Source organism: Argentina anserina, chromosome 6 (genome assembly GCF_933775445.1).
Source record: "Argentina anserina chromosome 6, drPotAnse1.1, whole genome shotgun sequence".
In the NCBI taxonomy this organism is placed as follows: domain Eukaryota; kingdom Viridiplantae; phylum Streptophyta; class Magnoliopsida; order Rosales; family Rosaceae; genus Argentina; species Argentina anserina.
In genome coordinates, this window is record NC_065877.1 from 33,188,746 (window position 1) to 33,213,366 (window position 24,621).

The window sequence follows — 24,621 nt, forward strand, 5'->3', positions numbered from 1 at the left end:
CTATTAATCTTATTGAAATAATCACATTGCAAGATGCATCTGATATAGAAGTGTGCTCAGCTGGTTAGGTTACTTCCATAAACCCTAACAAACGAGGCATACTCTCTCTTTGATTACAGAAGTTAAAAGCTCTTCGTCCAGATCGATGTTTGCATGTTCTTTTTTGTTTCTGTCGAGTTGAGACTTAACGATACATTTTAACAGTCTTTAATATAGATTTTGTTTGGCCTAGATCATCTTTGCTATTCCACAAGCATCAGGGCATGCGTGAAGAAAGGTTTGCATGCAGGTCGATCTCGTCACGAATTAAGAGACTAGTAAATACTCATAGCGCAAGAACATGGTATTGTCATTCTTATTGAGATCTAATCCTTTGGCACTAGGATGTGTAGTTTCAACCCCATGTTTTCACTACGTATAAATCCAAGAATACAAAAATTACGTACAAGTGTAACCATACCAAAACTCCATATTTCAAGCTCTTCAAACTTTCTTAAAACAAACTCTCATTCTGACTCACGTACATCACTAACTCCAAAATTTAATGTGAGCATGCAGTTAATCTCAGGGATCAATAGGTTTCAAACATACTTGAACCCCATACTTAGGCTTTATGGTGAGGACGACAACAGGAGCGTGGCGATAACTTGGCGAAGTCGTGAAGCTATACCTTGAGATTAACATGGCTAATATGATCTTAGCTTCCATAATGGCAAAAGATTGACCAATGCAATTTCGAGGACCGGCAGCAAAAGGAATGAACCTTCCTGGTGTGAATGACTTGGATGCAAACCTCTCAGGGTTAAACTCATTTACATCTTTACCCCATAACTCTTTACTGTGGTGAATGGCGAGGACTGGAATCCATATTGATAGCCCCTTTGGAATGTGAAGGTCACCAAGTTTGATGTCTTCGAAAGCCATTCGAGGTAGAACAGTTGCTGGTGGATACAGCCTCAGGGATTCATTTATGACCATATTTAACTGCAAAGAAAATATGACCAATCAATCTAAGTCACTATAATATAAAACCATGTAATTACAGGCAGGACAAATTAATAAGCTTATTAAAGCTTTTGTGATTGCAAGACATGCAAGGCACTAGTACTGCCAATGCCAAGGCCCTTTTGACCAGATTTTGACCTATGTGATCTCCATTAAGCCCTTCAAAAATTCATTTGATGTATTGCATGTTTTTTTTAATAATTAAATTAGGCTTCTGCTAATTAATTAAAACCATTATATGAAATGGAATATAGTTAGCTCCTAGCCTTTGAACAACCAACTAGGAGTGCATCAGTTAAAAGTTCTTGGTCACTCTAACAAAACTTTAGAGCTTCTTTCTAATAGAATTCCTCTTGCTAAGTGAATTGCTTCCAAATGCTACTTCTTTATCTAGTGGCCTAAAGTCTCAACTTGTGCATTTCTCAATTTAAAAGTTGGAAAGAGGTTTCAAGTGTGTAGTTTTAACCTTTTAGGCTCCTACCAAGTTTTGGAAGCATTGCTTCTGGGCACTCGTCCACCGTCACTACCTTAACTTTTGACCAAAACCCACAATACCAAAACCACCCAAAAAAAAACCATAAAGAAGCAAATGCATTAAGGGCTACTTTAATATTGCTGTACTTTCAAAAAATAATTATGTTGATGTTGTGCTCTGCTATGACAATAATTACTTGTGAATTAAACAAAATTTATATTTGGTAAATATTGCTTTTAAGAGTGATGCCAAGACGTTACTTGTACGCCTGTGTTGTTAATGGCAACTGATTCTTCAAATACCTTGTGGTTGCTTCTAAAAGTTATTAACGGCAATGACCTGAATTTTTTTAAAGTTGTTTTTCCTTAATTTACCTAACACTATAAAATCTAAAAATTATACTCAAATTTTTTGAAGTTAAGGGATAACAAACGGGGCCTAAAAGCAATCTTACTCCACTCCTAGAAACTAATTTTGGGCATTCTACATAAGATTCTTTGTGTAGGGGACTTTTTAAAGTGTGAATAACGTACCTACCAAAAAGTGGGGGATAATAAAAAAAACAAAAAACATATGCACAAAACTCCTGCTTACCAAGGTGAGTCTGGACAGATGATCAGCAGATGGGGTTTCTCCATTGCACACTTCCTTCACTTGAGCTCGAACCTTTTCTTGCCAAGATGGGTTGCTGGCTAATAACATGACCGTCCAAGTGAGCAAGAGGGCAGTGGTTTCATGTCCTGCAAAGAAGAATGTCTTGCATTCATCCATGATTAGCTGAAAATTTAAGCTAAAACCATTCCCCCTCTTTTTCTGCATCTCATTCAGCAACATCCCCAGCAAATCATTCCCGTAAGAGTTGTTCCGACCAATCTCCACGCAATCTTTCCTGCTCTGTATAATCTCCATCAATAGCCTCTCAACCTCCATCTTCAGAGATTTTATTTCTCTATTATATTTACTTGGGAAAAACCTGAAATTAGAAAGAAAAAAAAAGGAGCAGTTACAGTAACTAACTTGCGCGAAAGTGATTGACTCAACGATTTGCATAAAAGCACAAAAACATTCCGCATTCTAATTAAATAAATAGAAAAGGAAAATATTTTAGTGCCGCAATATGGTGTTAGATTCGACGATATAATTTTATGTGACAACATTACTTTTTTATTTTGTGTGAAGACAATGTTATGAATGAGGAGTCCTGTCCAATGTGTGTTTTTGTTTGCAAGGGCTTGAGCCAAATTTTGAAATTCAACTATGTATCTAGCTTAGAAAAGTCTTAAAAAAATTTTAAAACTAAAACAATGACCAAGTACTAGATACATAGGCAGCCCGTCTTGGCTGCAGAGTTCTGCACCACTATTTTGGTGCAGATTTCCATTTTTGCACCACTTTTCGATTGAATTTCCTATCTCCACCGTCTAGTATCTAGATATATATCATATATGCAAAATTTCAGCTAATTTAGTGATAGTTAAGACACTCAAAATTACAGAAAAACATGAACGTTTCATGTTTAATAGAATTCAATCCGTCTATTTGTTTTTCGATTTTGAGGACATTGACGATCATCAAATTGGCTGAAAATTTGCAGAGATGATATACACAATATTATCTAAATACTAGACGGTGGAAATGAGGAAATTCGACCGAAATGTGGTTTAAAAATGGAAATCCGCACCAAAACCATTGGTGCGGAACACCACATTTGAGAAAAACCGGATACATAGGTCTCCCTATCTATGTAGGCAATTGCTGCATTGTATCAAATGCTGCATCTTCTCCGTGAAATTCCTCCTGCTAGGATGTTCTTAGATTTACATAATTTTTGTGTTAAGAAGTCTTCCTTTCATCACAGTTAAAAATTAAAATAATCACAAAATATCAATTTAAAAAGAAAATACAATTAAATATTTATTCTAAAGACTCAAAATTATTATAATAAATATATTTTTGTAGTTCTTTTTGTTTATTATTATTTTTCATCATGATAATATTTTTCAAATTTTAATTAAAAAATTTGATATTCACACAAAAGTATTTTTGAATATATATATGGGTGTGTGTGTCTGCGCACATACAAAATATTTTCAAGAAATATATAGATGTGTGTAGGAAAAATATTAAAAAATAAAACCGTATACATAATTTTTTCTGAGATTTTTCATATTTTGTAATTTAACTAATAATTTGATAGAGAATATATAATAATTGTAGTATTTAATTATAGCCATTAATATGATTTATAAATGTAAATAAATTTCAAAATTGAAAAGTCATGAATTAAATTTGAAAGATTTCTTGGCATATTTAGTGACTAAAAGATGAAAATTTTCTTTTTATTACCATATCATAACATACAACATTAATTAAAATTAATGTATATATGGAAAAAATAACACTTCCCCATAATATATTGAATAAATTGTAGTAATACGAGTTGCCGTGATATACCACGTAAGATTAAGATTATAGTGTCATAAATGCAGATATTTTTCAAAAAGAGATTAGACTTTCTTACCGGCTTCCAGGAACACAAAGGTGCTTGCTTGCTTGGGCGCATTGCTTCTGCAAAAGGGTGAGTAGCCGGAAAATCTGTTTTCCCTTCTCGTAGCTACTGTCGAACTCCGTCCGGGATATTATGTCGGCGGTGAGTCTTGTCATGTACTCCCCTATCTCGAACTCTCCTCGCCCAGAATCCATCTCAGTTTGTAGTGAATGGAGCATCTCCTTAGTGCATTCCACCATGTATCCCGCATAGCTCTAAACATCAAATCAAATTAAGCCAGTCATCAATCTTAACATTCTTTTCCTATTAAACACTAGCAATATAGAATCAAATAAAAGAAAAAAGGTGGCGCTTTGACCGTATCATATTACTGTTATTTTTTCCCTGTGAATAAAAAAGACATCGAATCTCTAATCTATCTTTTAAAGATTAAATTTCGGGCATCCGCATTACTGATATTTAAATGTACGGAAATACCTTGAGCTTATCTCCCATGAATGCTGGTGCAACGATGTGACGCTGATGATACCAGTCGTCACCGTTAGCCATCAGTAATCCCCGGCCGATAAAATGCTTAGAGCCTTGTTGTTGCAGCCATGACTTTCCAGATATGGTGCTGTACTTGGACAGAAGCTCCTTGATCAATTCAGTCTCCGTCAAACACATCCGGGGCTCAATTCCGTTCCAATATATGAATCTTTTCCCTACAAAGAATGCAAGAGAACTAATTAGTTAAACACATCAATCAAATAAGTAATGCTAGTTAATTGAATTAAACTTACGAACCATATATTTTAGACCAGGCGAGGTAATGGGGAAGCAGGCGGCCAACAATGTCATGATCGATGGTATGCATGTCTTGAGAAGTGGACTTGGAGACAAGGGAAGCCATGTCGAGGATGTTTCCGATAAGAAATCGGGGTTTCGGGCCACGCACTCCTTGCTTCTCCATGATCTTCTTGATGCGTCTGGGGGTTAACCAGTAACATGAGAGAGTGTCGTAAGCAATTCTAACCAGTAAACCAAGGAATATCACCAACAGAATTGGTAGAGCCAAGGCGGCCATGCTGATTATATGTTTGTGGAGACTGGTGAATAATAATATACAAGCAAGAATTCTCTCTCTCTCAACTCGCGGAGAAATCGAGATCGATCGAGTGTGTGTGGGTTGAGTGAGACTAGCAGCGAGAGCCGGCTTTATAAGGGCCGAGAAACCTCGCTGGCTTAAAATATGTCTAGCAGCGTGATTATTTTTTGTTTTTTCGGGTAACGGCATCGAACCCCAGTATTTCTGTTAACTATGGGAATGTCAGAAGTGGAAAGAGCATTAATACGATGATACGGGATTAGTAAGATTACTAAAAGTGGTTAATAAGAAATTTTAGTAGTATAATTAGAACACGGGAAAATTTTGAAGGGGGAATCTAGGCATCAAACCCTGGTTTGTTGAAAGTATGTTGTCGAGGATCAATATTATCGCTCGGAGAGTTAACGTATTTGAAATAGAAAACCATGTCTCAAATATATTGTGGAGATAAAAACACTATAAAATGAAAGAGGGCTAGCCAAAATCTTCTTTTTCTCTAACCTATAGCACTATATTGAAAAAGATATTGTAATTAGAGTTTCTACTTTGTAAAAGCTGTGACATTATGTATGGATCCGTTAATGATCAATATACATATCATACGAGTCATCAAGTGGTTAAGTTGTAAAAGTTGTAAAAAGAGTTATATGAAAACGTTGATACATTATATGTATAAATAATGTGTACATAATTATGTTCCCATTCTTCATCTAAACCAAGTAAAAACTGGAAAACTGAGTTGTATCTCGATCCGAGATATAGTTCACGAATATTAGTTTTCTGGCAGTCAATATTGTTTTCTTTCTTTCGGTACTATCGTACATTGGTTTTAGCCCACGCAATCCCCGACACTTATGATCGAGTAACGAGGCATTACTAGGGAATCATCTTTGCTCCTTTTTTCTCATTAGAGTATCTGCACCCATAAAATGTTTTTGCTCAAGTGAAAGGTGGTTTCAGAAGTAAATTTTGCTTCAAGCAAATCAATTTCATATTTCGTTTAAGCAAATCGATTTTTTCACACTCATTCACAATTTTCTTGAGTAATTTAATTTTGTCTTGTTGTGAAATGATTAAAATTTTTTACCGGATATATTTACAACCAATAATAATGTGCCATGTGTCATTATCGACTCGATATTATCCAAAATTTCCGATAAGATCTTCGACTAATAGATAATTGACAGGTGTCACTGCCACGTGTCATTATCGGTAAAATAATTGGACCAGATTTCTGATAAGATTTTAGAGTAATAGAGAATTGACACGTGTCACTACCACGTGTCAATGTCGGCACAATAATTGGACTAGATTTCTGGTAAGAATTTCGACCAATTTGCTATAAAACGTCTAATATCACTGATTTTATACTCATACCATTATGAAGAATTCGAGCATATAACTCATCTTTCAATCTAAACACTTAGCAACATTTCCTTGTTCATCACTCTGATGAATCCTTTCAGCTTCCACAAATTTTTCAGGCGGAGACAATGTCAACAAGAAAAAGATTACGATATGGAGCAATCATTCGTAAATTAGGTGGTTATGGCGGAAGCACAACACGATGATTAATCAACACGACTAAACAGTTCACGTCGCGGTAAAAAACCGAATAAGCCACGTCGCGGTAAAAAACCGAATAAGCCACGTCATAGTTGTATATTGCACCAAAAATTGGTAATGACTACTATCATGTTAGCTTGCATTATATTGCATAACATGATTGTTGAGGAAGAGTATGTGGATGATGAGAAAGAGGATGAGGAAGAAGAAGAAGACTTGCAAAACCCATCGAGGGCTTTTTGGGTTTATGATGGGCCGGTGAATGCACAAGAGAATTGAGTTATTTTTTAGCTAATCAGTAGAGATGGAGCTAATATAGAACGGTTTCACGACCGTGTTGCCGATCTCGAATCCGCTTACATCCATCGAGAGCTCCAGAGAGACTTGGTGAAACACATTTGGAGGGTGGAAACTAGTGAAATACTTTAAATATGTTTTATTGTGTGTTTTCATGATGCATGTGTTCAATTATTAAGCTTATGTTTAATTTCAGTATGTGTTTTACTTTAATGGGTATTTTAATGTCAACTTAATAAATAAATTTTATTTTATTTCTCAAAAATTTAAATTACATAAAATGACGAGCCAAGCCCAGATTTATTCTTAGTACAATACTATAACTACTATGGAAACGCGACTTGGGTGATAACAATCCGAATATGTTTCATCGGTATGTTGATCTTGACTAGCTTCTCCTTCATTAAGAATTGCTAGTTTCCTCTTTGTAAAATACATTTTCGATATTGGGGTCATAGCTTCCAAATCAATTGTCATGATCCTTGTGTCATTCTCTTGTTTCTTCAATCGTAACTTTTCTTCTGCCCTTGCTTCTTTCTACTTTTGAATGTCTATGTACTCCGCGTAATATTAAGTTCACTTTCATTATGGGCTAGCCTCTTCGTATGCCATGATGCTTGGTCACTTGCAATGGTATGCAAAACCTCAACTCGTTGCTCAATAGGAGTCTTACCCTGTTTCTTTTGGCGCCTAGCTTCCTTTGTCGCCTTGGTTCCCATTGGTCTAGCTGAACTCGATGGAGCTGTTGTGTCACTTTGAGGTGTCTCATTCAATTGATCGTCATCCAAATTGATGGTTGGAGATGATTCAGTTGCGGAGGTAGTACCATGGTAACTAGTTGCATATGGAGATGGAGTAGTAGGTAGCACCGCAACGAAAGATGGATGATCTTTAACAACTCCCAACATTCAAAGTGTGTAAACTTTTTCTTCTTGTTATTATAGTAAATGATTGAGGTTGTCGTTTATGATGTGAAAAACTTATATTAGGTACATATTTAATTATATAATTTAAATAAATTAGATAAAATAAATAATGTAGACAAATTAGATATATTAAAACAAATAATGTAAACAATGCTACATATTTAAACAAATAATGTAAAAAAATAGATATATTAAAAATAAATAATGTAAACAATGCTACATATTTAAACAAATAATGTAAACAATGCTACATATTTAAACAAATAATGTAAAAAAATAGATATATTAAAATAAATAATGTAAACAATGCTACATATTCAAAACAAATTAGATATAAATTACATAATTTAATTCATATAATCAAATAAAAATTATAATATATGATAAAACAATGTACTTACTTCGTCCATTAGCGAAGTGCCGCTAGCTATACGTTGCCGTGACGCCGCCAAACATTCGCCCCATTTTTGCAAGAGTTGGTTGAACTTGTTATAGTGTGAAGCGAGCGTGATTTGGGTCCTCGGCTCCTTCGGAGGTTTCTCACCCGGTGCTAGCACCCAATTTTGCATATAATCGGCATGAATTGTCTCTCACAATTTGTCCCTCTTTTGTTTGTTACCGTCATATTCATCAATGCTATGACGGACAAAAGAGATGCACATTTGTAAATATTCGGAAAGAAGCCAATGGGTGCCCATTATTTTGGAAAAAAATGCTAAACGAAATAAGAGAGGAGATGGAGGAAGAAGAGAAATTTGTTGTGCACAAATTGGTGTGAGTTGATCAAATATTGAAGTAGTATTTATAGGCAAAATTTTAGGAGAGTTTTAAAATTTTTGGGATTTTTTAATTATTTTTTGAGTTTATATCCGTTCTGATCAAATAGTATCCGTTCTGATCAAAATTTCAATTATTAAACAGAGTAATTATTTTGTATACCCGTCATATCACGTGGTACTGTCATATGTTGTACCTAACGAATCATATTACATGCAGTAGCTGAAATACCAGCACTGTAAGTGTCGATCGGTAATCGTTATCAGCTAGCTTTGATATGGTTGACATTAACATTAGTACTATTCTAAGCAATGCACCGAATCTAGTACATGTTCTGTAGGACCTTGACCTTACCCTTAGAACGAACCCAGCCGAAAGCCAACAAATATAAACATTTACATTAACAATTCAATCTTGCTAAGTTTGATAAAAGATTAAGTAGTTAGATATCAGCAGCTTGGAGATCGAATATTTGGATCGATATGTTCGACTTCCATCGGACGATGATGATTCGTGAGTCGGTGCGTAAAACAAATCCATCTTTAGAGACTAAAGAGTAAGATAATACCAGAAGATAAGCATGTTTACAGTTAAAAACAAAGATTAAAAATGTCGTAGTTTGCGGAAAGGACTTGACAGAATCCTAATCTGCTAATGATTACTATTATTACTATTATACCATGCTTTCACGTACGTCTGAATTTTTATTAAAAGGAAGAGAGGAATTGCTGATTCGAGGGTAAAAAAGGATGGGAAGGGAAACATGAACATTGCAGATTAGTAGAGGAAAGCGATTTGGAAATAAGGGACGTATCCTTGGTGTGTTCTGGAATGGTCAAAGACTATCGTGGTCTAAACCTGTCGGAGGACACGTGTCACATTTTATTTGGACTAAATGGTTAGTCACTGTTTAATTTTTTTTTTGCTTGAACGTTGGACCACGATAGTACTGGACCAGAGCAGGATGGAGCATCCTTAAGGGGTCTGTGCCCTTATTAGAGGGCAGTCAGGTCACATGTATAGGCCTTTTATAGAACAAAACAAATACGTTATTGAAAAAAAAAATTCTGGCCGTACATTATCCTGAAGGTATAGTTGCTTTACGGTTAGGACGGATAAAAGGTTGGACATTTGGACGGATCAAATAATGCTTATGATAAAATGATCTGAGTTTACATCTAAAACCAATTGATAATGGATTGAGTGATCAAAATCCTTATAAACTTACAAGTTAGGTCATATTTTTCCATGTGGAACGTATATTATTAACATGCCCCCGCATGTGTGACGAATTTTCAAACTATACACGTGGACAACATTTTAGGTGACGTAGAGCCTGTTAGACCATTTGAGCTTTACACATGAACGTGAGTAACTCGCTCTGATACCATGATAAAATGATATGAGGTTCCAAAACCAATTGAGAGTAGATAGAATGATCTAAATCCTTATAAACCCACAAATTGGATGTATATTCGGGCTTGTGTTTTCTAACTGTTATGGATTTTAATTACACAAGTCATTACTTTTTATTTTTTATTTTTATCAAAGGTTACTTCATTAGGAAGTACAACAAGTTTGGGACAAAATCCAACATGAAGGATCAGTTCGCCAGATCTCAGGCAAGAAATCAGTAGAGATATGACAAAGCTAAAGGAGACAACAAGAAAACGAAACGAAAACGTGAAAGGACAAGAACATGACTAAAACCAGTAGTGTAATTTGAACTCAAGCACGATATTTTTGGCTAAAACAAGAGTCTTTCCCATCGAGATGGGTTTTGGTTTTTGTTTTTACAAATCATTACTTATTCCTACTTGAATTGCAGAAAAAATCGAAGACATGTTAAATGTAAAGAAACATAAATGACTCACAAATAAAACCTCTGGAGTCTGGAGTTTAGACTCTATATTCCCCCATTGTATTCTACAAAATTTATTAACTTGCTGCACCGACCATTCTTAAAACAGTCGGTCATGTTCATCACATTATTCTCGTTCAATTATCGTTCTATGCGCATTTGGGAACAAACATTTTCTCCACCACCAAAATGAAAAGGGATGAGAATTCTCATGAATCCCACAGAAGATGCATATATAATGCAACAAGCTTTGCTGACAACTCTAAGCAAGCAGGAGACCATTTTCTCATCCATTATAACAAAATAGGAATTATAACTGGTTAACACCCACTTTCAGACAATTAGCTCAGTTAGACAAAATAAACTTGCAAAAGATCACCTCTATGACTTGCATAAAGACATAATCATCGTCTTTTGGGAAAAGAATATCTATAATGATATTGTAACCAATATTTGAAACAGAACTTTGCGCCATCCAAACATAAAAGGGATTGACAAGGTCTGGAGAGTTGCACGACAGATGAAATTGGATAATAAGACACCCTAATAAACTTAACCCACATGGTAAAGAGTTCAGACACAGAACCAGAATACCAGAAGAATCCATTCAGCTCATCATTCCTCAAATTCATGCATGTGGTCCAAAAGATAGTTTGCCGCCAGCTCCTCATTCTTATTGCAAGCAAAGTATACCTCCAATACTAGGGCTCGATCGAAACCCATAGCTTCAAGCTGCAAGCAAACAAATTCACATATTTGTGATTACCAAACTGATGATACATACTAATCTCATCAAGTACAAAAAATATTACTTACACGTTCAATGGCCTCTCTCTCCTCTGCCGTGACCGTCACTGCCTGTGGCATTGCCGCTGAACCCAACTGACCCAAAATGTTCCTGATCAATGAAAAAATTTCCTTAGCGTAAAGTATTTCTACTTATATAGGAAAAACTCAACAAGCAGGATAATTCTTACCCTTCAGCACCCCCCTCAACAGGCTCATTTATCAAGCGTAAGAAATCAGCTTGATGGGCTTGAATGAGCTGCATTAAATTTGGATTTTGTTTTCCCAACTCAAGGAGCATAGGCTATAATAAGGTTGTACACAATTAGCGCTCAAATTTAATTAATGGACCAAAGACAATGACGGTAACATCAAATATCAATTAATAATACCTGGAGAATTTGCGGGTTTGCTTGCACCATAGTTCTCAAAGCTTGAAACTGTAAAAAAAGGGGCAAACAACTTAAGTACTTGATACTAACAAAGTAATAAGCTTTTACTTTTTGGTGAATAAGTAATAAGCTGACTTTAACTAAAAAAGATGAACGTGTACCTGCGGACTGTTTCGCAGAAAATCCAAATTGCCTGCTCCGGCGTTTGCACCAACACTAGGAACGCCCTGGATCAACAGAAGAACAGTATTACCCGTGAATCTATAGCAATATTCAATGGTTCATAGACTGCAAAATTAATACCTGTGGAAATAGATCCAGCGGGTTTGCATTGGGACCACTGGTAGGAGCTGCTGCTTGTGGAGCCTGGGTGGGAGGATTTATTGCCGGAGAATTCATTACCTGTTCACCAACAGGAATTGGGGCAGCTGGAGGTACTTCAGCTTGCTCAGGAATTCCCTGAAATACAACATTATTGAAAATCAAAAGGTAGCAACACATAATTCTTGCAACTAGATGTATGTAAACATAATATATGGGATACAACATAGATATCTGATTAACTATATCCAAGTATTAGATGGCTTATTTTTTTTTTATAATTTATTCTGCTCCTTCAAGGGGATTTTACAACCTGATTTTCATAACCAAATGACTGTCAAATTCACCAGCTACTTTATGCTCTACATACCCCATACTTGGGAAAATACAATAAGACAACTATGGGGTCCATTATCATGTATTGAGCAAGTGAGCTGAGATTTAACCCAGCTTCTAAGAATGGAATTTACTGAGAAACAGCAAAATATGTATAATCACTTTCTTAGTTAACTGCCTTCTCAGATTTGAGTCATCACTTCTAGTTTACTACAATGACTTCAGTAATCAACTTCATCTTGTATGTTCCCTGTGACAAATCTATTCGTTTCCCATTAACAGGTATCTTTTGAGGAAGATAGAAAAACAGAACACCATCTTATTATTTAACTAACATCCAAGTATGCATGTATAGTTCCTTGCCAAAACAAAAATATTCGAAGTCTAGTTCACTATAACACTTCAGTAATCAGTTCTACTTAACTGCTAACACTCAACCAACTTCATCTGCCATTATTTCCTAGGATACATATTTCAATTTTCATTTACAGACATCAGTTTCTTGCATAAATCCCTAACCAAGAAGAAAGTCCACGTTAATAAAATAGCCACAAATCCCCCACAATAGTCACCATGAATGAAGGAGAAAAGCGTTAAGAAAATCAGTTCAGCAACACTGAGATCTAGAATCTTCAAACATTATAATATATTCAAAATATAACAAGTTTTACACTAAGATCAACTCAGGTAGCATTCATTTGGCCAACTCAGAAAGACATCACAAAAACTGGATCCAGATGATAATTTAATATGTAAGTTGACAAACATAAAACCAAGATATCAAAAGTTGGGTGCTCACTGAATATAAATATTCAACAGCCCTTTCAGGGTTGTTAAATGCAGCACGTAAAGCACGAAGAACGGTATCCCTATCCCAACTTCCTCCACCCATATCTAGAATCTGTTGAACGGTAGCTTCTAAACTATTTCCTGCAACAAGATTTGATGCAGCTTGCCCATACACATCAGTTACTGAACTGCATCATACCAATAGAATGAAGTTAAAATATTGAAACAACTTTGTTTCTAAAAGAGAAGAATACTTTCATTACAGAACCGAATATATGGAAACTTTAATACCCTGTCATGCTTAAAAACTATATGTTTACAGATAAATTCAAAACAAGTACTCACGAATCAGATGGAGCTACAACAGCAGAAGTTTCAACAACAGGTTGTGACCTGGAAAAGTTCACAAAGACCAACGATTTAATGATCTCTGAAGTTACATATAGAATTATGAACTTCTGTTATCTATGTTGAGTATGTTCATTCTAAATAGTACCCGTAATATCATCGTGCATAAAATACTATTAGGTAAGAACATTTTTGATAAAACAGGAGAGAAGAAAAACAGGTGCAAAACACTACGTACGGTGCCACAGCTGAGGTTGGAGCTGGAGCTGCTGCTGGTGGTGTCGCCGAGCTAGGAGTACTTGCAGGTTGAACCTGTATAATTAAAACTACAAACTTAGCAAAAAAACTCTCCAGATGTGTCGAGTTTTCAGTAAAGCAAGTAATAATAGTAAAGGTTTATATGAACATAAATTACTATATTTTGTTGTTATAGATAAAAGATGGGAACATTTACTACCATATCTCCTTAATGGCTCAATCAGGCAAGATATATTTGAACATTTAAGCTAGAAAACCAAACTAAACTGAGAATAAAGAAACAACCTAAACATTTTCAGCAGACTCTGGATTAGTTATTATTACTATTAGATGTAGTTAAGAATCACAATAGCAAGTAAGAAACTTGAATCATGGTGGAAGTCAGTTTGGAAGAAGAACATATTGAAAGACATAATATATATCTAATACATAATCTTTATCCAAGGTTGATTAATGGTGCCATGTTTTACGTCCAAGATATCCATATTAATTCAATTACACGATCTGCGTATAACCTAAAAGAAGACAGCGATTGAGCCGATATTACCTGACTTTTGGGGGCACTTTGGGTACTGGAGCTTCCACTCGGTGAAGCCTAATTCAACAATCAAAAGATAAGACAACAAAAGAAGAAAGTCACTTTGAGTCTGCGACTTTATTAAACCCTAACCCCTACATCTCTACTCAATAAAACATAAGGCAGACGCGATGTGATAGATTATAGTAACTCATATAAAAAAAATCGATGCTTCAGTTATCTTTAACAGGATCTCCTTTCACATTGAAATACTTAAATCTTCTATTTTGTTAGCTACAACTCCCATCAGAAGATAAACGCTAACACAAAGACTCACCTTGCTCAACATTATCACAATGAAGCTGTTTTCCGCGACTTGATTTTCTTCTAAAGTTGTGGCATCCTTAAGAACTTTCCCCTGGTGAATAAGCATCTGTTTCGAGGCCGGGTACACATCTGCTCCCTGTGCCTTCTCTATAATTTGCTTCACATCAGCAACCTGAATTTCGATAAATAACCAAAATTATTGCCACAACAAAAATTATCGAGGAACTAAAGCTGAACAAGCAAAAGAACACAAATTGATGCAATAGTACCAATGTGATAAAATCTCAGGCCTCAAATTCATATTAACTAGGACGAAAGCCATACACACTTACAGATAGCTCAATTCTAATAATTTACAAAACCCAAGAATACAAATTTCACTATATTCTACAACTACGCAAGCTATTACTCTTGACAGTAAAAAAGCCCTAATTCACATCAAATCCAGAAAAACCCTAATTTACACAAATTGAAGCGATTTAGATTCCAGAAACAAGCACATCAACACTGAAATTCTCGTCCGGCGGGCATAAGAAAATTGGATACAGGAATTTAGGGTATTCGTACCAACTGTTTGGGGTCGACTTCGATCTCGAAGTTGGTGCCTTTCAAAGTCTTGACAAAAACCTTCATCGTCTTCTACCGCTACTTTATCCTCAACGGCGATTGGCCTAGACCCGTACAGTTCCGATTCTCCGGCGAGTATCCGATCTCCGGTAGCCGCCGGTAACGCTTTTTCAGAGGGAGAGAGAAGAAGGAGAGCACGAAGTCACTGCTAAATCAAGAGCAGTAGTCTTCGTTCTCGTTTATTGCTTTATATAGTGCGCACTGCGGTAGCTTTTGACCAATGAGAGTCTGACATGTAGGAAGGTGCGGTGCAGCGGTGGATTTGGTGAAGGATTGGGTTTGGGTTAAAGGGTAAAATTGTTCCTGGATATGGTTTTATACTTTGGTATATCACATTTGAATTAACTAAAAACTCATTTTATAAATTTATTATACAAATTAAGACATAAATTCAAACCCAAAGAATAAGTAAAATAAAATTAAGTAATTAATATAAAAATATTCAAACCACCGGTAATTTGGAGGTGAGCCAATATAAAGTTGTTCCTTATGTCATGAGCTTTCATTTAAGTACCATATTACATATGTTTTGAATTTTTTTGAAATTTCGAATTTTGCTCACAAAAAATCACAGTAGCAGTTAGTTTCTCAGTCGATAATAGTATGTACCTTTCAAGTCGACAGTAGCAGCTAGATTCATAGTCGACAGTAGCAGATAATCACTCCATTGATAGAAGCAAACATTATGGGTCAAATATGGGTAAAAAATTAAAAAAATTTATGACACGTGATAACTTGTCATCATTTGGTCTTTATTTGTAAATTTTGGTCCTTATTGAGTAGTTTGTTAATATTGTAATGTGGAACGTGCGTCACGCGTGCGCAATTTACTATACCAATTGAAGTAAAAAAAAACCAAAGTGATAAGCATTTATTTGTGATTAATTTTTTTAATTTTTAAATATGTTATATACTTATATTACAATTATAACCCAAACAAGTCTTTCTAAAATAAAATAAAAACCAGAACAAAAGACCTATGCAAAATAGATGTGAAGTCATGCGTGCGCAATTCACTATACCAATTGAAGGTAAAAAAAAAAAAACCCAAAGTGACAAGCATTTATTTGTGATTACTTTTTTTTTCTATTTTAATATGTTCTATTACAATTATAACCCAATACAATAAAAACCAAAAGAGAGACCTATGCAAAATAGATGTGAAGTCACGGGTAAATTCTTACCGCATATATTAATTTAAAATGAAATATAATAATTAAACAATAAAAATATAAAAATAAAAATAAAGACAGAGATTCGTACAACAATAACTTTCATGGTATTAGTAACTACCCACTATATCCTACTATCCTAATATAGATAACTGAATGATATTTGTGATCTTTTTAAGGTGTGTGACGTCCGTGCAACATATGTGCTTATAACATTTGCTTGAGGAAACAATTGTTTAGAATATTGGTGAAATAGATTTATTGCATTCAGAAATAAGGCCTGGAGAGAATTATTTAGTATAAAATAAATGAAACAATAAGTGTCACATATCACACCAATAATTCTATTAACTTTTTAGCTTCCTTCAATGTCTCAGTTGTATGAAAGTGTACGGATTACATATTGTGATAGTGCCTTTGATGTCACATTAGAGATGCAAGAATAGTTCGACAGTATTGTAAAACTATTCTGTTTGAGCCATCAAATAAACTATAAAATCACACAATACGCACGGTGAAACAACGTAAAACTTTGCAGCACACTAATACTACGAGGCACGAGCGCTGACATTCAAAATAATACTCATTCACTATCGATGAATATTAGCACACCAAATTTGTTTAGTTTTCATTCCACATCTCACAAGTATGTTGTTGCCTCCCAATTTCATTGTTATACCCAAAATTATTGACACACAAACCAGAGCAGGTGCTGTGTGAAACCTGAAAACATCCGTCACTTCAGACGACTCCTTATACCTATGACAATGAGGCTTTTGATCCCCAGCATGAGCAGAAGTAATTGGTATTCAGTACACGGAGATTAGGCAGCATCCAATAACACATTTGGTGATGCCAAGATCCATTATTTCGACTACTTCAGCTCAAAATGAAGGTAAAGAGATAGAAAGGATGACATCTGCTTCAAGTTTGGATTAATATGACAGTAGTGAGAGACATAAAACCAGCCCTACATTCCGCTTTGCCAGAAGGAGGTGAATTACCAAGACAACAGAATGCAATTACCTTTGATCTAGGATTTGTTACCAAAGAAAATGAATATACACTATTTATTAGCAACTGAATATGAAACAACTTGTTGTAGATGAAATCTTGACAACTCATATTTCATTCAACTTGACAGAAAATAATACAAAAGTAGTCATACAGCTCTAATCACCATGTTACACAAACAGCATTCGTAAGATTCAAGGGGGCTCAAGTACAACACGCAGCGCCTAAGAATTCAAAGAAGAAGAAAATTTACACCAGAGCTTACGCCAAATTGCCGCCACTCTGCTGCCACAAATTGATGATATCAGTGGCCTGATTGAGAAGAATAATCATCTGCTTTTGAGATATCCAAGGCTTGCTCTCGAGTAAGACCTTGAGCTCCTCCCAAGCATCTTTCCTTGGCCAGAAGTAATACGGGCTGAGTGGGATGGAGCCATGGCCCGGAATCATTTGATCAAGGGCAATGCCAATGTTCTTCTCCATCCAAATGAACTTCAGCACAAGCCTTGGTTTCTCCATCGGCTTCACAACCACTCCAAGCTTCTAAAACAGACATAATAAAAACAAAATCAACACCAATTCAAGCGCTATTCTTAAAAATCTAAACTATATTTCAGCTTCTTCTTTTTTGAATGGATATTTCAGCTTGTTTGGTTACTGTAAAATGTGATAGACGAGAAGGACTCAAACTCTACATAACTCAAAATTCAAAAATTAGATTAATAAACACATTTGTCAAATTGACCCTAAAAAGGTTGCATATGAAATTAATTGAAAAGCAAGATGAAGAAGATTGTGACCAACTATAACCTCAATTCTAATAATTGAAACATTGTAGTATATATTCACTCTGATCAAAAGCAAACCCAGAAGAGGAAACATGTAGGCAAATAAAACAATGGTTGCCAATACACCCAGTTACCCTTTAGTTCTAAACCGTTGGAACAACAAAGAGACAGAGAGGGAGAGATGAAGGCCAAACCAAACCTCAGTGTCTTCATCAGGGATGACATCATCGGCTGCGGTTTCTTGGGCAGCAAGAGCTTCAGCGGCGGCGGAGAGTTTGAAGTCACTTCTGAGCTTGAGCTGCGGCAGAGAGTGAGAAATGAAGGAAGAAGAAGAAGAAGAGGATGAGGTGGTTCTCCTGGGCTTGAATGTAAAGGTGTTATTGTTGACGAGAACGTGAGGAAGCTTCGGCCTGACGACGGCGGAGGAGGCAGTCAGGGTAGCCTGACACTCGAACCCAACGCCCATAGATAACACTCTCCACGGTTCTCTCTTATCTATCTTCTTCTTCCTCCTCCCCTAACCTTTTCAGCGACTCACAGAGAGAGAGAGACGTCGTGTCTATTTATCTGTGAATGGATAAAATACCATTTGGGCCATTTCACATTGTTTCTTTGGTTGAGCTTTAGTGACTCAGGCCCGATGCGAATTCGGGTTTCTGTGTTATGCATACGAGAGATCATGTGGCTCACAATTGATGTTATTTTTCTAATCTAATCTTATTTTTCTAACCTAATTCACTATATAATGAGTCAATGACGGCCGCATGATGTCGAGATACATTATATACATTGGTGTACGATAGAATTTTCCGACAAGTTCAATCAAAAAACAATGTTGGCGATTGAGATGACATTACCTGGAATACTAAGACGAAAACAAATTTCACAAGTTTACGGTATTCATCACAATGACATTCCAAATGAGGAACTGAGATTCTCAATAACGTATTTTTCCTTTTACAAATACAAGTATCTATCATCTTTGAGGGTGACAACTACCAATGAATCAGAATAATTGATTCCTTTTCTATCGACAGAAAAGGCCAACGGAAGAATTGAAACGAAATGAGATCAACTTGCCGGGACTAGCCTATGATCACTTTGCCAATGCGCAGCAGAGCTCCGCTGTCTCAAATTGACTCTGTTACGTATAAAACACCAAGTTCCATGAAATTTCAACCTCTAGTGCTTCACTCTCATATTCCTTAAAAAAATATTCAGTCTTAATACAATCAACATTCAACTCCATGCTTCCACATGGTATTTTCCGGCCTTCTCCAGAGCCCTAAGCCATCTGACTGCAGATTCCTGTGGAATCCCACTTTCTTTGGAGATAATTTCCTCGAATGCTAGTAATACATCTGATGGCATTTTCGTCGAAGACCCGGCTACATAGATTGCAGCTCCCTCACTCAGAAAATTCCACACCCTGTGACTATGTTCGTGCATCTTATGCTGCACATAGACTTTCTGTGGCTTGTCTCTTGAAAAGGCAACATAAAAGCCTCCACCCTTTGCTTCTGAAAGTACCCCGTCGTTTTGTGAATGAGATAACCAAAATTCTCTATACAAGAAATCATTGTCCTCATTTCTGCATCCAAAGAAGAATATGACTGGAGCAGTGAAACCAGTCAAACTTTGTATGGCTCTTTCCTCAATGAATCCACGAAAGGGTGCACATCCAGTTCCAGGTCCAATGAGAATAAGAGGGAGTGATGGTGGTGGGGGACGGAGGGAGCCTTTTTGGAACCACACTGGAACATGAACTCCTGTTTATGACGGAAATAATAACACATAAGAGTGTGATACATATATCACTGCTTCATTCACAGTCGGGATTGCAAGTCAGAAAAAGTGTCATACCTTGTTCAGGATCAAGCTTGGCCAGCCAATTTGAGCAAAGACCTGCTCGATTTCTTTTAAAAGGTGTTGTCCATAATACCACACTCACTGTTAAGTGCACTTGATTAGGGTGAACAGTAGGGGAGGAAGAGATGGAGAAAGCCCTCGTTTTCAAAGGAGGAACCAACTGAACCAGCCATTCAAAAGGCATTTGAACAGAGGGAAAATCCTCCAATACCTGAATGAGATATATGTACTTAATTACTGAAAAAGAAAAGCACCAAGTAGGAAGCAAAGAACTTCATCACTAGATTTGATATCACCTCCAGAACAGTCCTCCGTTCTCTCTGATTGTATTGATATAGGTCATCTCTTCCTTCAGGTGACACAAAATATTGAAGTCTTTCCTTTTCATGCTCAGCTGTTGCAAACATACTCATAACCTGAAAAAGATTTATGGAAAATCAATGAAGATCACAGAATTTGTATAAAATGACTAAAAATAATTAAATTGATTGTTAATAGGCCTTATATTCCACATGTTCTAGATGCAAGAAGTTTGATAGAAAGCTATCTAACCATTACCATTTTAGTCCAATCAGAACCTTTTCATATTATTCAAAGCACTTTCTATAATTTCCTAAACAGTAAGATACAGATAACTGACAATTAATACCCAATTAGAAGATGAGCAAAACCAATCAAGCAATTATATGGAGGTAGCATAAGCTGGAAAAGGTGTTCTCTAAGAAACTTGCTAATATTACATACTGGATTCTTGCCTCAAAGAAGTAGCGTCTAGGGGAAGCTGATGCAACATCCATTGTCAACTCAACAAAAGTTTTTAATTTGACAGGAACAGGATTATTAAGAAGCTGATTCTCCATATCAAAAGGATGGACCTGAAATCAGCAAACCTGCATTAATAATCATATACAGAACTCCTTCATACACTGTACAGTATTACACTTCTGTAAACAATCAAAAGAAATATGAGAAGCTGAAGAATCATACATATGATCATATATTCATATATATTTAACCCAACCAGTTTAATCTTTCCATTGTTAGAACACATCCTTTCTTATAAATATTTTCCCAATTACTCAAGTATTGACCTGCCTATTTGGATTTCTCATCTATACCTCCCTTCTACTAGATTTTACAAAGTGAGACACAGCGTTCTACAATCAACACATATTATAGAAAACTACTCACAGTGATAAATGATTCAGGGTCCAAATTACAACGTAGTAGGAAAGCATCTACTGCAGCCGGATTTTGACTAGGCAGAATCTCAAGGACGTCACCGACTTCATATTCAATAGCCTGATGTGCATAAAATTTTCAATTGGAAAGAATGATTTATATTGGTTAAACTAACAATAGAAAAGTACCGAGCAACTTACAGATGAAACAAACTCAAATTCGAAGTGATGCACCTCTTTATCTTTACTACTTGATTTAGTCAATGGTTGATTTTTGACCTACACCGGTAAGTTCAAATGAGTCGAGCTTATGCATATGATATAACGCATGCAGCACAAAGTAGCAGTGCTTATCAGGATACAGTACCAGTTTAAGAATGCAGTCAGGCCTATTCTTGTCAGGAGAATAATTTACATCAGACATTTTCCGAGTCCTTTCAATCTGCAACTCAATGTGATTCAAGTCTGAGAAAACCACAACGCATATAAGAACCATGAGGAAGGATGCACCACATGTCAGGCATGAACTCCATATCTAACATATGACAAATTTTGGTTGGGAGGGTCATTCGGGAGAAGGGAACAAATTTGAAAGTATCTCATGGAAGAAAAAAGCCCAAGTACTTAAAAAACTGCTTATGATTATTCATCTTGTCTATATTCAACAAAGTAATCATTGTGATATACCAAAAATGCGACTCTAACCAAGAAAATCACCTGAACCAGTTGGTTGTGGTGAGTCCACATTGTCAATGTCATGATACACAACCCGAATTTTCGGTTGAGCCATCAAATCCTCATATGGAATCAAAAAATCTGGGCCACTTGGGAAGAAGCTGGAACTGATTGTATTCAACATTTTCCACAAAGATGCCATCCAAGGATCCAGAGCAGCTTCATATCTGTTCACAATAAAATATGTACATCACACTCTTTCATTCCAAATCATAAAAACCAAGTTTTCCCTAATAACACCACAAACAGTGGAGTCATACCCCGATGGGTGCTGATCATCTCCTAGACCCCTTTCCACAAAAGCGCTCGCCCCGAGATCCAAAAGCCTTCTGTCTAGCTTCTTTGCAACAAACTGCAGCCAACAAACATACATACATTCCATGTAAAATTACAGAATCACATCTAAAACTACAAAAAAAGCTTCAGAGACATTAAAGTGTTTTACATTGAACTTTTGGTAACCAGAATCACCCAATCCGAAAACAGCATAGTTAAGCCCCTCCAGCCATTGCCTACTTAGATTTCTTTGCAATAGATACTTCCAGAATCCCTGTATATATAGTTAAAAAAAAAAACTTAACTTGATGGAGTAAGAAATAAAGATAATAACAAGAAATTGAGAAGCAAACGACCTTCATGGAATTGGGAGTGTCACCCTGTCCTGTGGTTGAAACAACGAAAATTACAGCGCCCTCCTGAGGCAAGCAACTCTGAGACAGTAAAAAAGCAAAGCTTTTGTTATTCGAACAATGGAGATCTGGTTTGTTAAGAAATTAGTGAAGCAAAATGGAAGCGAAGAGCCCTTACGGCGTCGTATTGGTCGACGGAGAGGAGGTGGACAGAGCAGCCTCTGCGCTCGGCTTCGCGGCATATTCTCTCAGCGGCGTCTAAGGCGTTTCCGGTTTCAGTTGCGTAGAGGATCAGTAGCTTCTTCGGTCTCTCTTCCATGTCTCCGACTGTAGCCAGACAACTACGCCAGGCTGACGTCACTTTCTGGTGAGAGCCAGCCGGAGAGAAAGGAAGAAAAAAAAAATCTACAAGGAGTCAGTCAAGGAGCGTAGCTGCTTACTAGGTGCAAGCCCGCGCTTCGCCGCGGTTATTGTGTATGTTCATATTGGTTGATGGAGATCACAAATGGAAATATATCGCAAAGGGAAATATATAACATGCATGTTAAATTGAAGCTGGAGCCATATTGTTCAAGATAAGAAATGCTCCGCTGCGGAATGATAAGTGAGTAGACAACAATGGAAATCAACAGGTATTTTTAAGTATGAGTAGTAGACAATATGAGCTTCTAAGAATGATAAGTGAGGTAAACAGAAGCAAAATGAGCTCTGAGAAATCCATGGAATAATATAAGTCCCAGCTGAACACAATTTCAATTCACCGTAAAATGCAACCAACATGATTATAAAATTTCAATTAAGATTTTGGATACTGCTTGGGCATTGGCTATGGCAGTTGAGAAGGTTGGGGCAACAAACTTCAACTTCCAAAAGGCAAATATTTCTGCCTCATCCATTATTATAGAAAGATTAGGGACAACTTATACACAACACTTGAATTAATAACAGTCCTTTGTTTTTTTTGTTTTTTGTATCAAAAGGACATACACAACCTATGTAATACTACAAACATTGAAATTTTTTAAAATCATTTGTATTAACATCAAGTGGCATATAAGATGATTAGTCTCGCACTTCAGATTTTACTGACTTGTTTGTTGTACAGGGAAGGAACATTCCCTAGTTTCAAATAATTGACATATTGATTTAGTTAAAAGTTAGCAAATTGATTGAGTATCACTTGTGATTACTTTAAATTATCTCTGAATGCATGTATCCTAATAAAGCACTCTTAAGTCAAGGAAGAGGAATCATACACGCTATATGTGAACAGATCTTCTGTGTTTTGTGCCCCCTCCTAGCACATATGCAGCAGGCCTTCTAGACTTCTCAAAACTAAAATGAAAAACAAAACAAAAAATATTATGCAACACGAAGTTGATCCACTGTTGATTCAATCCAAAACGCTGCAGCTAGTTAATCAATTTTACACAACCCAGAACAAAATCTCCATCCAAAAAAATGAAAACTTAACAAAGGCACCATTTTATATGCAAGTTAAATCTAATAGATTAAGAAGTCTGTATTATCCCTATTTCTGTAATGGAATCCTATCTCAGCCGGCAAAATCCAAAGGCTTACCTTTGGTTTTGGCAAAAATACTTACTTCAAGTCCTCACCTGAAAACTAAAATATTATCTGATCTTGATGATTAAGCGCCTGCTACTGGAATAGAACATTGAAAGGAAATCAAAGAGAAACACAGAACTCTGATAATACTAATCCTTTCAAACGTAAGCTTCAATATGGGAACGCAAAAACCTAACAACTCATCCCGTCAGATCCCCATTACAGCTTAAATGGGTAACAGAACATTAAAATCAGAAAGATAGAAACACCGTAGAATTACCAAAATATAACCCCTAACTAAAAGAAAATGTAACCCCTAACCACATGACAGTCCCATTTCTTTTCACAAAAACCCCATTTCATATTACTCTTTTATCCGTATAGTGTGTATCCCCTTGCTTTCTATTTCTCCCAACCCCTAGCCATACAAAATCAAACCTGCAAAACTGAAAAATAGTAG

General features: G+C 36.1%; 4 protein-coding genes across 6 annotated transcripts; all 4 read right to left on the bottom strand.

Annotated features, from left to right (window-relative positions):
* Positions 1-357: 357 nt before the first annotated feature.
* Positions 358-5,156, bottom strand: LOC126798750 (cytokinin hydroxylase-like). Its single transcript, XM_050525796.1, has 5 exons — positions 4,776-5,156; positions 4,467-4,693; positions 4,002-4,243; positions 2,075-2,453; positions 358-984 (listed from the first exon to the last, which is right to left on the bottom strand). The coding sequence occupies exons 1-5, from the start codon at positions 5,053-5,055 to the stop codon at positions 565-567; spliced, it is 1,548 nt and encodes a 515-aa protein (XP_050381753.1). The 5' UTR covers positions 5,056-5,156; the 3' UTR covers positions 358-564.
* A 5,712-nt stretch (positions 5,157-10,868) lies between these two features.
* On the bottom strand, positions 10,869-15,359 carry LOC126801031 (ubiquitin receptor RAD23d). Its single transcript, XM_050528479.1, has 12 exons — positions 15,145-15,359; positions 14,588-14,749; positions 14,281-14,328; positions 13,714-13,787; positions 13,473-13,520; positions 13,138-13,315; positions 11,985-12,140; positions 11,843-11,908; positions 11,682-11,729; positions 11,481-11,593; positions 11,320-11,401; positions 10,869-11,235 (listed from the first exon to the last, which is right to left on the bottom strand). Exons 1-12 carry the CDS (start codon positions 15,208-15,210, stop codon positions 11,119-11,121), a joined length of 1,158 nt encoding a protein of 385 aa, XP_050384436.1. The 5' UTR covers positions 15,211-15,359; the 3' UTR covers positions 10,869-11,118.
* A 2,279-nt stretch (positions 15,360-17,638) lies between these two features.
* On the bottom strand, positions 17,639-18,712 carry LOC126799576 (30S ribosomal protein 3, chloroplastic-like). Its single transcript, XM_050526806.1, has 2 exons — positions 18,378-18,712; positions 17,639-17,933 (listed from the first exon to the last, which is right to left on the bottom strand). Exons 1-2 carry the CDS (start codon positions 18,642-18,644, stop codon positions 17,652-17,654), a joined length of 549 nt encoding a protein of 182 aa, XP_050382763.1. The 5' UTR covers positions 18,645-18,712; the 3' UTR covers positions 17,639-17,651.
* A 365-nt stretch (positions 18,713-19,077) lies between these two features.
* LOC126800633 (NADPH-dependent diflavin oxidoreductase 1) lies at positions 19,078-24,230 on the bottom strand. 3 transcript variants are annotated; one of them, XM_050528024.1, is made up of 14 exons: positions 24,174-24,230; positions 23,849-23,927; positions 22,771-22,956; positions 22,596-22,673; positions 22,409-22,513; positions 22,224-22,315; positions 21,946-22,130; positions 21,596-21,693; positions 21,430-21,507; positions 21,239-21,349; positions 20,803-20,922; positions 20,344-20,463; positions 20,042-20,258; positions 19,078-19,947 (listed from the first exon to the last, which is right to left on the bottom strand). In XM_050528024.1, exons 3-14 carry the CDS (start codon positions 22,909-22,911, stop codon positions 19,418-19,420), a joined length of 1,875 nt encoding a protein of 624 aa, XP_050383981.1. In that variant the 5' UTR covers positions 22,912-22,956; positions 23,849-23,927; positions 24,174-24,230; the 3' UTR covers positions 19,078-19,417. The 3 variants fall into 3 exon arrangements, with proteins under 3 accessions (XP_050383981.1, XP_050383982.1, XP_050383983.1); XM_050528025.1 differs by lacking the exons at positions 23,849-23,927; positions 24,174-24,230 and adding an exon at positions 23,033-23,829 and having other exon boundaries at positions 22,771-22,943; XM_050528026.1 differs by lacking the exons at positions 21,430-21,507; positions 21,596-21,693; positions 21,946-22,130; ... (4 more) ...; positions 23,849-23,927; positions 24,174-24,230 and having other exon boundaries at positions 20,792-20,922; positions 21,239-21,254.
* Positions 24,231-24,621: the final 391 nt, after the last annotated feature.

Coding starts and splice junctions, on each gene's coding strand:
- LOC126798750 (XM_050525796.1), bottom strand. CDS start 5,055: ATGGCCGCCTTGGCTCTACCAATTCTGTTGGTGATATTCCTTGGTTTA. Junction 4,244..4,466: donor TCATGGGAGATAAGCTCAAG/GTATTTCCGTAC, acceptor TTTGATGTTTAG/AGCTATGCGGGATACATGGT. Junction 985..2,074: donor ATCTGTCCAGACTCACCTTG/GTAAGCAGGAGT, acceptor TTTTCTTTGCAG/TTAAATATGGTCATAAATGA.
- LOC126799576 (XM_050526806.1), bottom strand. CDS start 18,644: ATGGGCGTTGGGTTCGAGTGTCAGGCTACCCTGACTGCCTCCTCCGCC. Junction 17,934..18,377: donor TCCCTGATGAAGACACTGAG/GTTTGGTTTGGC, acceptor TGTCTGTTTTAG/AAGCTTGGAGTGGTTGTGAA.
- LOC126800633 (XM_050528024.1), bottom strand. CDS start 22,911: ATGGAAGAGAGACCGAAGAAGCTACTGATCCTCTACGCAACTGAAACC. Junction 22,674..22,770: donor CCGTCGACCAATACGACGCC/GTAAGGGCTCTT, acceptor TTACTGTCTCAG/AGTTGCTTGCCTCAGGAGGG. Junction 22,316..22,408: donor CTGGTTACCAAAAGTTCAAT/GTAAAACACTTT, acceptor TGTTGGCTGCAG/TTTGTTGCAAAGAAGCTAGA.
- LOC126801031 (XM_050528479.1), bottom strand. CDS start 15,210: ATGAAGGTTTTTGTCAAGACTTTGAAAGGCACCAACTTCGAGATCGAA. Junction 14,750..15,144: donor AAGTCGACCCCAAACAGTTG/GTACGAATACCC, acceptor ATCGAAATTCAG/GTTGCTGATGTGAAGCAAAT. Junction 11,594..11,681: donor CAAACCCGCAAATTCTCCAG/GTATTATTAATT, acceptor ACCTTATTATAG/CCTATGCTCCTTGAGTTGGG.